At 41.6% G+C, this 13,244-nt stretch overlaps 1 protein-coding gene across 6 annotated transcripts in view; it reads right to left on the reverse strand.

Moving 5' to 3' along the window:
• Positions 1-13,244, reverse strand: part of NTRK3 (neurotrophic receptor tyrosine kinase 3) — a 462,765-nt gene that overhangs the window by 109,783 nt on the left and 339,738 nt on the right. For 2 of the 6 annotated variants that reach the window (XM_069098550.1, XM_069098549.1), the window contains one exon: positions 7,004-9,338. The exons of the other annotated variants lie outside the window; for them this stretch is intronic. In XM_069098550.1, the coding sequence (XP_068954651.1) occupies positions 9,220-9,338 (119 nt within the window). In that variant the 3' untranslated portion in view covers positions 7,004-9,219. Of the gene's footprint in view, positions 1-7,003; positions 9,339-13,244 lie in introns of those variants that run through there. 6 annotated transcript variants of the gene reach the window in all.

Here is a 13,244-nt window from a genome sequence, read left to right on the forward strand (position 1 = left end):
TATCATGTAATAGCTAATGCATATTTTTAATAGAACAATGCCTAGAAAGTCTATTAGGATATGCTAGTGCCATTACAAATATCTCTGTGATACAGAAAAGTTAGGCTGATTTCCCTAGGATGATCTCTGGCTTATCATCCTGTCCTCTCCTACCACTACCAATTCACATCCCTTCTTGAATTCAAGCCAAATGAAGTTTCACCTTGCCTTATTCCTGGACAGTCTTTGGCACTTATGTGAATTGCAACCTATACATTCATCCTACTGCTATACCCTTGAAGCAGCTAGGCTGCCATTATTCCTTGGCTCTGACCATTATTTATATGTTCTAATATCTCTGAGTCCATAAATATCTTAGCTCCTTCCCATCACTATTGCAATATATTTGTTGTAGGCTTTTCCACCTACATATCCCTCTCATTCCCCAGACCTTCCATAGCAACTTAACTAGGCTTGAAGCAACACAGAAAGAATGGTGGACATGGAACCAGAAAATCTGGGTTTGAACTCTAGCTGCGACTCTTGTGTGATTAGATGATTCACTAAAATCTCTTAGGTTCTGTTCATGAGGAAATGCAGATCTATCAACTTCACAGGTTTATTATTGGAAAAATTTTTTATAAAATTTAAAGACAAGGGTGAGGACTAGATTTGTTATTTCATTGGAACTACCAACAAGGAAACTCCTTCTAGAGACACAGGTTGGCACTTTCTCTGTAAATTAGAGTATTAGAGAGTTACCTAGACCACTGAGAGATTAAAAATCTTGCCCAAAGTGGCACAATCAGTATGCATCAAAAGCATGACTTGAACCCAGCTCTGAGACTGTCTTTCTACAATTTACTATACCATGCTGCCTCTCTAAATTGCTACAAAAGTATATGTTATTGATAGAAGCATGCTTCCAAAATGAAAAAGGTCATCAATGAAGGATAAGAGAATTCAAGATGATAGTTTCTTGAATTATGTCATCCTGGTGACAGCAGACATTTACATGTCATGATATCAAGAGATTACTGGTTAAAGGTCTCCTCCCTCTGTCTCTCTTTCTATGTATATGTATGTGTGTGTGTATTTCCTACGGTTCATTATTGTACAGAAAGTAAAAAAATAAATAAGTAAATAAATAAATAAATATAAACATATCCTGTCTCCAAAGGAAGCAAAAAGAGGTCCATATTTGGGGAGTTTGAGTCACTTTCTGGTAAACCATAGAACTCCACTCATTGAATATACAGCTAGTTCAACAGAGTTAGTCACTAGGTAAAGGAATTAGAATCCAGTCTTTTTGTAGACCAAAACTAAGACTATGAATGGCCCTCTTGAAAGTCAGAAAAGAGAGTACTTACTACCCTATTCATTACCTGCATATGCATTTGAGCTAACTCTAGGCTTCTGAGAGAAAATGAAAAAGGAATCCCATCCAACTGTGAATGTATTCTCAGGTCTAGAAAAGGGGGTGGGTATAGGGAACTATCAGATGTAGATTTCTAAGGCTGAAACAGAGAACCATTAATATCTAAGAGGAAGTGGAAGTTAGAAAGATATAGACATCAACTTCAACTAGAACTGGAGTAGATACTGTGGGATTGAGTGGAATGAGAAAGGGACATGTTCATTTATTTTTTTTAGGGATGAAGAGAAGGTGGTCAATTTCTGGGCTTTTTCTCTTGGTCAGCTATCTCTTCTCTCCTATGTTTGAACTGGACCTCTCCTACACCCCACCCCAAAAGACAAATACCCTCCTATCATCTAGGTTGGAACTAGGGCCTTTTCCTCCCACTGCCAGACCCCTCATGGTATAGTGCAAAGAGTATCAGATTTAACCAAATGATATAAGTTTAAATTCTATTTCTGCCTCTTTCTACTTCTGTGACTGAGAGAAAAGTCTTTAATATCTCTGAGACTAGATTTCCTTATTTAGAAAAAAATATATAGGTTTAGACCTAAATAGACTCAAAGATCCATTCTAGTTCAAAATCATTTGATCAAGTGTCATTTCTGACCCAGTACTGGACTAATGCCACTGCCACTATCATTCCCAAGATATGCTTCCCTTCAATCTGTCCCTGAGCAGCCAATATAGCAGACCTATATTCTTCCTTGCCCTCCTACTTCCCGTACACCATCAGCACCCCTTGATGTTATTCTATTTTGCCATTGCTTTCATAACCACACGGGCAGCCACATAGGAGTAAGAGTGAAGGAATCAGTAAACACAGAGGTAACTAAGGTTCCCGGCTCTTTGCCTAATCCATGTCTGGCGTTGTTCAGAAAAGTTAAACAGCAACGAAGTCATCCAGCATTGATCTCTCTCCCTTGTGTGCTTTCCTACTCAGCATCAAAACCCCTGTCAAGGTTTCATTACTGTGTCTGGGGTTCCTGATCCTCTGCTAATGCCGAAGCTTAACCGGAGGGAGCTAGGCTTGAGGAGGGGAGGGGGAAGAAAGAGAAGCAAGTCCCTACCCAGCCTATCATTTTTTAACAATTCCCTACTTTTTCCTTCCATCCAAGGTCTGGCATGAAGCTCTGGCTGCAGAAAGCAAGCAATTCGAGGAGCAAGAAAGGGAGCAGACCATCCTCTCATCTTCTCCTTTCAAGGAAGGGCCCTATTGTGCTGCTCTGTACATATTAAGAGATCACTAAATGGCCTTTGGATAGAATTAAATCTTCCCACTTTCCAAAGTGAACATGTTTAGCATCAGGTCACTCACTGGGAAAATGGGGAAGGCCAGGCAAGGCCCAAACGGCCAACCTCACCACCATGACTTAGAGAGCTCCTCCAAATGCCTTTCCCCTCTCTCTGCCTTCCCATAGGAAGACTATAGGAAACTATTTTTTCCTACCATTTTTTCCAATATTAAAACAAATGTGCTTTTGTCACCCTCCCCGCTGACATCCTCAACTTTCCATTCCTAAGGAATGGCTCAGAAGCACCTATGCTTATCTATAAATCTCAAAAAATTGGTAATAGTTCTGTCATTTGAACTTCTGCTTAGGATACATTTAACCGAAGCATGAGGTACTAAATTTAGGTGTAATCAATCAATCAATAGTCATTTAGTAAGTCACCTACTAAGTGTGCATACTAAGGGTTAGGCATTGAGGATAAATATGCAAAGAATGAAACAATCTCTACTTAGGTTGATAGGATAGTATCATAGAATCATACATATAGAGCTGGGAAGAATTGGAGTACATTTAGTCCAACTCCCTGATTTTACAGATATGGATACTAAGACCAGAGAAGCTATACAACTTGTCTGAGGTCACACATGTAGCAAGCATCACAGGCAATATTTGAATCCGGGCCCACAAATGCCAGTGTTTTTTTCCACTATGTCAAAATGTATTCTAATGTAGGAGATAAAAAATTTCCAAAAAAGTCAAAGTCATCATCAAAAGCTAAAAGGAACAATAAAGGGAAATTGTAAAAAGCCCTTTTGCATTGGTAGTTAAAATGATATTAGTTGTTATGTTCACTAAATTACTGTTCTGATGCTTCATTGCAGCACTGAGCAAAGCCTATGCTCTCAAAGGCTTTGTCATTGGAGTCTGACTTCTGTCAGATCCCACTACATTGGAAAGTTTTTCAGTATGGGAGGACCTGGCAATGGACTGTTGCCCAGGGATGAGCCTAGGTTAAGAAAGCCTAAGTTAAGGTTTTTCAGTGATATTTTTTTTCCTCCTGTCACAGAAATTCATAGACTAATAAATCATAGAAATAACTGCCCTTTTTGTCCATGAAGGGAATGCCCATACCAGTGAAATCACAGATCTTTCCAAAATCAGATATAGATTCCTTTCTGCCCAAGGTACTATGATTAGGAGAAGGCCTAAACCAAACAACCTTTTACATTCCACTCAGTTTTAGGAATCTGTGGCTCTGGGACAAATTGGACACTAGTTTTCTAGAAGTTAGAAACAGTATTTTTTATATATTTTTCTGCCGTAACTCTAGAAGCAACACCCATTTTCCCCCACTAATTCCTTCCTATTCATTCCCGAGAGGAAACCAATTTAGTTGTGAGATCTAGAAACATTGGTATTAGGAAAACAAATGTTCATGTTCTCTTCATAGCATAAGAGACCCATGTCAGACTGTCCCAAAGCGACTGTTTTATAGATCTTATTGTCCTAAAAGCAATTGATAACATGATTGATGACTCCTGAGCAATTGATAACATTATTGATAACTACTGAGAAGGCATATTGGTTCCAATATCCCCTCTATATACCTCCAGAGAAATTGTTGGAGGATGAAACCAAAGTATACCCTTTAGAAACAACTTGGACCATCTAGAAAAAACTAGACCATACCAGGTTTTTTCAGAATTCTGGAACTACAGGAGAGAAAGGAATAAAACTCAATCTGTTTTTCTAGGTGTCTTCTAGCCTGAGTCAATTCAAATATATATATATGTATGTATATATACATATATATATGTATATATATATGTGTGTGTGTATGTATATACATATATATATATATATATATATATATATATGACCTAGTAGGGTAAGTGTAGGTCTTCTAATCCTGTTATAATCATTTATCACAAATCCCATCCCCAAGTTGACATTAGAGACTATGGAAGCTGCCCAGGCCCCAGGCCACTGCTGTGTGGAAAAATATATGAAAAAGAAACATATTAAACTACAAAAACAAATCCTCATATTAAGAAAAACAGTAAGGCAGCATAAGACACACTCCTACTTATACCTGATTAGCACTCTTTACCTGGAGAAGAAAAGGCTACCCAATGATCTGAGATTGGACTGCATCTTTTTTTGTTCAGTAATTTCAGTACTATCTGATTCTTTGTGACCCTATTTGGAGTTTCCTTGGCAGATATTGGAGTAGTTTGCCATTTCCTTCTGCAGCTCATTTCACTGATGAGGAAATGGAGGCAAATAAATTACTTGCCCAGGGTCATGCAGCTGGTAAGTATCTGAAGCTGGGTTTGAACTTCTTGACTCCAGACTCAGTGCACTATCCATTACTCCTCTTAGATGCCCCAGAACTGCATTCTATGGTTCTCCATACGGGGAACCAAAGTCTTGGTAGCAGTCACAGACCTGAGTCTTCTTGGGCATCTTGGGCCCAAAGGAGATCCCAGGGTTCAGCCAGGCCACACAGTTTTCGAGGGAGGGTCTTGAAACAAGCCAGGCATAAAGAATATCTCACTTATACCACTGAGACTCTAAATCTTCCTTCACACATTGGCCCAAGTGATACTTCTAAAGCACTGGTCTGACTGTGTCACTTCCCTACTCAATGTTTCCTGTTACCTCTAGGATCAAATGCAAACTCCTCCATTTGACATTTAAAGGTCTTCACGGCCCAGCTCCAAACTATCTTTCCAGACTTGTTTAAACCTCACTCTCCTTTCCATGTTCTATAGCTCAGCCAAACTGGCTCTTTTACTCTTCCTTATACATGGCATCCCATCACCCATCTCTCTCCCTTTAGAGAGGCTGCATTCACTCCTCATCTCCCAATCCTTGGGCCTTCAAATTTAGACCAATTATCATCTCCTATTTGAGGTCTTTCCTTACTACCACAACCCCCACATCTACTTGTGCTTCACCCCCCAAAATTACCTTATATTTATTTTATATATATTTTAAACATATGTCTATGTGAACACATTGTATACCCTGATAGAATGTAAGGTCCTCAAGTGCAGGAACTGTTTCATTTTTGTCTTTGTAATCCCAATAGCTCTCATAGCATCCAGGACATAAAAAGCACTTAATAAATGTTTATTGATTTCTGATTGACTGAATGATATATAGGAACCAAGCATCATATTCATTTGAACTCCATGAGACTTCTCACTGGGGCTTACCCACCTTACTCTGTTGAAACAGCTTCACTAGGAAATTATGCAATGAAAGACAAAGACCACTGAGCTCAGGAAAGGGTTCAAAACCTTCTGAGAATTCTTTGCACCAGTCCCAGTCACCATATATTCATACACACACACACACACACACACACACACACACAGAGTCATATCCCACTTCCCATTGGAAGGAGCAGAACATGACCCTTGTAGTTCATTATTCAGCTACCTTACAATCAACAATCCAGAGACAACCTATTTCAATCCTGCTCAGCTTCTTCTAGGGGTTAAGGAGTAAGTAGATTACTGAGACCCCCAAGACATCCCCTGTGTCAGCCTAAATGAGGCTAACTCACTGGAATGTGTCCTAGCTAAATAAGGAATTCCTGGCTTTCACACTTTACTAATGGAGCCATCATGCTCTACCCCTGAGCAAATCTGGGCAATGTTGCTTCCCTCTATTCATGGAGAAAATTGTATCTGTTTTTTGTTAAGACAAACATAGATCTAAATAAGCAAAGGAAAAAAAGCCTGTTGTCACTCCCTCTAGCACCCAAATTTTGAAAAGGATCAAGGCCTGTGCTCGCACTGGTGACACTGAAGGACCCTGAAAGAAGGCTGGATTTGAAGTCAGAAGACATGGCTCTGCTTCCTTATTACCTGTGTTGGCCTGGAGAATAACTTTCCATGTCTGAATTCATGTAAAATGAAGTGGTTTGAGTAGATGACCACTAAGGCCCCTTCCAACACTAAATCTGTGGCTTAAGCAGTATTAAGAAAAGTAGAGAGTGAGGTCTGTGGAGGGGAGGGAGAAGAGAACTCCTGGGTTCAAATCTTGAATCTGTATAACATTTGGTGATCTACTTAACTTTTCTGGGCCTCTATTTCTCCTCTGCCAAGTAAAGATATTCAATGTTGTACTGTACTAATCTTCCTCAGAAACTGCTCTGAGAAAATAACTGATGGGAATAAAATTGCATACTGGCAAACAGGACCAAGCTAAGGAAATATTAAATAATAATAACAACAATATAAATAATAATAATAATAATAATAAAGAATGCCACAACAAGGAAAGGAAAGAGGGCAACCTGTCAATTGCACCTCTTTAATATATTTTAAAAGTTTCCAAATAAGACGACTGATGCAGTCAGTTCATTAGAAAATAAAGTGTTTATTAAGAAACTATACACTGAACACTCCTATAAGTCTCTGTGGAAACGCAATGTCCCATTGTCATAGCACAAGGTGAAAGTGATGGCAGGATAAAGAATGTCTGGATGGATGATGCCTGGGAGGCCGGAAATGAGGTAATGGTTTACAATAATTAAAAAACATCCTCACGCTTACTCCGTAAAGCCACACACTTGGGAGCAGGCCCTGTTCCCTCAGGTTCAACAGGGAGCATTGAGGAATATAAGGGCTGCTATGAAGCAATGGGGAGAGCAGAAAGGCATGGGGGAAGGGAAAGGGGTAGTAAGGGGAAGTTGAGTTATCTCAGTAGGAGAGACAGGGTACATCTTGAAGCCCTGGGGTAAAAATCAACCATCCACATATAGTTTTGGGAAATAGAGGGGAGGCTTAGGCCTCACTACAAAAGGGAGGGAGAACTTGAAAAGTTTAAAGTCTTCTCCAAAAATCCTGTAGAGGGACCTACAAAAATCAGTCTTTAGATCTGATGTGAAAACTTCGACCCAGCAAGATTTCAGAAATGAGAATAGGAAAAGAAAGTTTTAACTGCAACAAAATTTCCAAAAGGAATTTTAAACTTAAGGGGAAGTAGTGGAGATGCTCAAAGACCCCCAACACTCTAAGGTCCATTGCTAGACATCTCATGATTAAGAGGATACACTGCAGCCTGCATCATATTCCTCAAAGAGGGCAGGCATTGGGGGGCTTTGGGTAGATAAGCCAAGTCAATGGGTCCAACTGGGAAGTATGTCAGGAGAATCTGATGTAGCCAGAAAAAAAGTGTTCACCCTTCCTTAAATTATCAAAACTATGCTTCATTTCTTTCAATGAGGAAGGGACCTAAAGTTGGAATATACTCTGAAAAGATGCTGAGCCCCCTAGCCCTTCCTTCTCTCCACTGGATGAAAATGTTTTATTGGTTTGTTTTGTTTTGTTTTCCCCAAGTGGAGAGAAGAGAAGAAAGTCCTCTCCCTTGGGGAATGTGGCCATGGAGTAAGACATGAGTCAATGCAAACAAAAGAAACACAAATATTGACCAGAGAACAGGATTGACACTTCCATTGGTGCTGGGGAAGGGCCAGAGAAGGCCAATTTTAGCTTCTTTTCCCCCTTCAGTTCATCTTTGCCTTGAAGGTGTGTATAAATTGGGTTCCAAAGATTCTCAGACTCAAGAACAAGAGATAGGGAGAAAAAGAGAAGATCCAGGGATGGTGGAGAGTCAGAAAGGGCCACAGGGCCCTTGCTTCTCTGGTCCCCATGGTCTTGGCGGAGTAGCCAATTCAATGGCCTGATCTTTCCTTCCCATGGCAAAGTCAAGGCATCCTGCAGGCAAAGCTCATCAAAACAGCAGAGTTGGGGGACAGAGAGGCCAGAGAGGAGGCTAGAGAAAATACTCATATCCCCTTGGGAGTTTTCTAACATTTGCACACACTGGGAGCCCTCTTCTTATGGAACAGGGCATAAGGAGGTGGGAAGGGAGTATCATTTCAAAGTAAGTACAAATTTCTCCACCAAAGCGGGAAAAAATGGTTTCCCTTCTTCCCTCTGGGACCCTAAATCGATGCCAACATTCAATTCTGGCTTTTCCTCTCTTACCAGGCCGTCTCCACCTCTGCGCAAGTGCTGTCTGTGGCTCTTCCCCAGTCTGAGGTCACATGGGTGGCAGCGAGGTCACTAAGAGGGCGACATGATGTCCCAAGGAGAGCCAGGGAGACCCACAAGTGTCCAAGTGAGGAAAGCGAGGCCAGAGCATGACTTGGCTCTGCCAGGCTTGGTTTTTTCTTCTGAAGAGGTGGTGTTTATTTTATTTTATTTTGTATTTTTTTGTAAAGCAAGAAAACTAGGTGTGTTTAAAAGATAGCTCCTAGAGCACTGGTTTTTGTTTTGTTTTTAATTTGCTTTATTGGCTCTCACTACGGTGGTGCCTTGAAGGAAGGTAGAAGGAGCACAGTGATCATTGGAGAAAAAGGGCAACCCTGCCATTGGCCAATGGGAGACCACCCATTTCTGTTGGTATTAAGAGGTGTATTTGTAGGGGAGTGGAGTGCGCACAGGTGGTTTGCAAAGTGTTCTGTTTAGCAGCCCTGGATCCAAACAGAACAATGGCCTACTGCTTCCAACCTCTCTTAGGGCCCAGCCTACCAAGGTGACATCAGACCAGGGAGGCTGTAAAGGAGTTCTAAAAGCCATGGCGTCCTTTGCTGAAATAAACATTGACATCCTCAACATAAATGCCACGGTTAAGAGGCTTGGGATGGCCAGGAAGGCTTATTGGATTCAACATAACTTCTCTGAAACCTAAAAACAAAACAAAACAAAACAAAACAGAAAAAAGAAAAAAGAAAAAAATAAAGTAAACCAAAAACCCAAAAGAAGATTCAAACTAAGGGACAGAAAACAGAGGGGAGATTGAAAGGGGGACAGCTAGAGATATAGTCAGAGGTAATACTGAGGTATATTGTGAATAGTAAAATCAATTAACAGCAAAAAGGGAAAAGTGAGTGGAGGGATTGGGATAGGGGATAAAATTAAAACCAAGCACTGTCCGAAGGACTGGAAACACCCTCTGCTGCTGCCTCCACTGGACACCTCCAATTAGCCTGGGAAAAGGGTGTGGGGAAGCCAGACTACCTAAGGAAAAAGTCCTAGGCTGACCCTAAGAGGGCTCTCTAAGTCTCTCAAATTGGGCTTCCCTCTCCCTGGGAAGAAGATCAGATGTCTCCCACTTCAAGTTTGGGGTAAGGTGACTCCTTGGAGGAAAAGAAAGTTCTGTTAAGGGACAGAATAAATACTGCCCACAAGTTAAAGGGCCCTGGCAAGCAATGAGGTGGGGAATAGGTAAGAAGAATGGCCTTGGGACTGGATCACAAACTACCAGCTCTGCAGAACAGAAGGAGAAAGCTCTCTCCACCTAGGATCTGTGTTCTCAAAGGAGGCAACGACATTTCTACCACCAGCAACCAATAGGAAAAATGTCACCTCCCACATGGCACAATAATTGTCACATACATGTAAGTGTATGTGTGTGAATACACATATACATACAAATATATATTATATATGTAGATATACATATATATAGAAAGGAAAGAAGGAATTTTTCTGAGACTGTCATTTTTTCTTATTTGCCTACTCTATTCAACCAAAGCACCTGACCTCTTAGCCTTCCCATGGTGTCAAATCAGATGGGTATGAAATCATCGTCAGAAGATCAACAGAGGAAGCAACCAGATTCAAGGGTGGGGACCTCTGTAAAGTAATAGATAAAGGATCTTCAAGCATGCATCTTTTTCCCTCTACATAGCTCTGGGCTTAATAAAGAAGAGTCCTATAATTCGGGTAACCCAAAGCAGATCCCCAAGTGGAAACTTTTTTCTTACTTCAGATTAAAATGAACATTAATATGAATACAGAACAAACTTGCTCTGAACTAAAGGATATAAACTGTGTTAGCATGCATGCATAATTGTGTGTGTGCATGCATATGTGTGTATGTGCATGTATGAGAGAGAGAGAGAGGGAGAGGGAAGGAGAGAGAGAGACAGAGAGAGACAGAGAGAGAGAGAGAGAGAGAGAGAGAGAGAGAGAGCAGGAAGGAATGAGGATAAGGATGTGGTTAAGATAGGAGGGAGGAGGAGGGGAAATAAAGAAGACATTAATTGATCTAGAGTGCTTTTTCCACATGTCCACATTCTGTCCCCATAAATCCCCTACCTCTGACCCCAGAAACCATCATAATCAAAGCAGGCTGAACTGATAAGCTCTGAGTATTGAAACAAATTGTGAAGGAACTTAGAGTGTTATCAACTTCTGCAGGAGATGGGATCTTTCTCATACAGCTGTTTTGGTGAGAAGAGTTTGGAGTAGAAAAGTAACTGAGAACAATACACTCAATGGAACATGGGTCCTCAAGGGTGAGAATAATGGTAATGGGGATGGATAAAGGGTAAGGGTAGGCTATTCTGAACTTTATTCTGAAGCTAAGTGAAGCTATTCTTCCCTTTTCCTCTTTTGCTCTATTTTGACTTCCCCAACAATTTTTCCGGAAATACTCAAGAAGTTTTCTATTTCTATGGTTCCCCATATATAAGATTTCAGTGATGATATTCCACCCCATTTCAGTTGTGTACTGGGATGGCACTTTAGAGGCATGGCAAAGAGTTAAGGTCTGATGAAACCTTTAGATATTTAGAATCAAACAAAGGATGGAAAATAATTACTAGGGTATAAAGACCTAAACAAATAGCTTCCCTGAACCCTGACAGTAGTGGGAGGTAGGAGGAAGAAAAAGTGAGTATCAAGCCCCAGTTGCATACAGAAGGGAAATAACTTTCCCAAGGCTTATAGCCAAAACTAATGATCAAACCAGAATCAGAGCTCAAGGCCTTCCTAGCTTCTACATTTAAACTGCCCTGCTTGTTTCAACACCTGGTATATTTGACACACATGATCTGTTCTCATATCCTTGAGTCTAGTACAACCAGATTCAGAAATTGGCTCTATCTCTTTTTTTACAGGTTACAAACTGAGGAGGAAGGGTCATGTTGGGTTTAGTCACTGGTCATGAATAGAGTTAAGATCCTTTATCCTAAGTTATTTCTGCCCCCCCCCCCCCCCCACACCACACACACACAAACAACACACACACCCACACACACACACACACACACACACACACACATTCCTCTACTAAGAACTGCCCCCATAGGTACTCAACACTGCTTCTCTGTGAACCAGAATGGTGTGTTCTTTTACCGCTGGACCTGCGGGCCCCAGACACAAGAAGACCTAATCAATTTCCTTTCTCTAACAGTAAAGAAAAGCTCATTTCCAAAAAGAAGCAGAGTTGGTTCTTCTCATCTTTTGGAAACTAGGTACCCATGTGAGGAAGGCAGAGTTCTCTTTTACCCTGGGAAGGCTGTAAACATAAGGAATGACTGAGACTCCTGAACCACCTGGGACCCTACAGATCTAACCCTTGGGAACGAGGCATTCGATAGTTTCCACTGTGAGAGTGGGAGCCGCTCCAGAGAGACTCCAATCCTGGCCAGCCACGCGGTGTCCGAGGGCTCTTTAAGGCTCCATGTCGGATTCATTAAAGAGAGGGGCCAAGAACTGCTGGCGTCCTTGCCAAGGTATCCGCTGCTGCCTTCATGAACATGAGCCGGTTCCCATATGAGCCGGGATCCGAAGTTTGTTTTCTCTGGAACTCCTTTTCGGGTGGAGCAATTCCAAGATTCTAAATGCTGAAGTCTGATAGCCTGAGAGGCACCACTCCAAGTTTCCTGGTTCCTCCCCCTCTCCCTAAGAAAAACCCCTGAGCAGAAAGAAAATGTATTTACTGTTACTCTCTGTCTGGGGTTAGGGGTGTTTGTATGTGTGTGTGAGGGTGGGAGGGACAGTGACTCTACCACAGGGGAAGATTGGGCTAACAACTGACTGGCAGGTGGGGAAGACGGTTGAGTATACCTTCAGTAGTAGGAGGCTTCTTCCTTCCTGGGGAGGAGGCCTGATCTGCTGCTCCTTCTACTTCATCCCAGCTCAAGAGTCAATCCCCTCCTTTCTCCACATCCCCCTAGGCTACCAAAGATTTAGACAAAGCTGCTTGTACACCCTGGAACTGAGCCTGATCTCCAAGAACTTCCCAGGTGTATTTGTATGAGAAACAAGCCAGACACTCTGAGATCATTTGGGAAGATGGCGTGCTTAGTTGGGAGGGGAGGGAAGGAGGATCATTAAATGACAGGACAAGGAGTGGGGGACAATAGCACTGTATACCCACTGAACCTGATAAAGGGTTTGGAACATGTTCCTCTAAGATTGACTTAATTCCTCACAGGTGAGTTATGGAATTTTAGACCTCCAAGGAGCACAAAATGTCCTACTGCCATGTCAGCTAATAGATGTCTTGGGCAGAAAGAAGAGGAGAGCTGTCTCAAGAACTTTGTCTAGACAATCTCACCTCCTCCCTCCTTGCATTCTTTTCTCTAGGTTTCATTCAGGTCTTTACGAGCAAATGTAAGAGCCCTTTGCTTGCAGTATCCGCCATCTGGAACAACCTCCCTGAATCTCCTGCCTACACACCTCTCCATTTCACTTCAGATCCCAGAAGTCCTCTCTTCCCCTAGCCTCTCCCCTCTTGCTCTCTCCCTGTTATTTGTTATGTGACCGTAATTTTATTACCTAACTCCATAAAGTGCTTTG

This window comes from Petaurus breviceps, unplaced genomic scaffold (genome assembly GCF_028583685.1).
Source record: "Petaurus breviceps papuanus isolate PSGF00001 unplaced genomic scaffold, PetGlider_PUasm1.0 37, whole genome shotgun sequence".
NCBI classification, from domain to species: domain Eukaryota; kingdom Metazoa; phylum Chordata; class Mammalia; order Diprotodontia; family Petauridae; genus Petaurus; species Petaurus breviceps.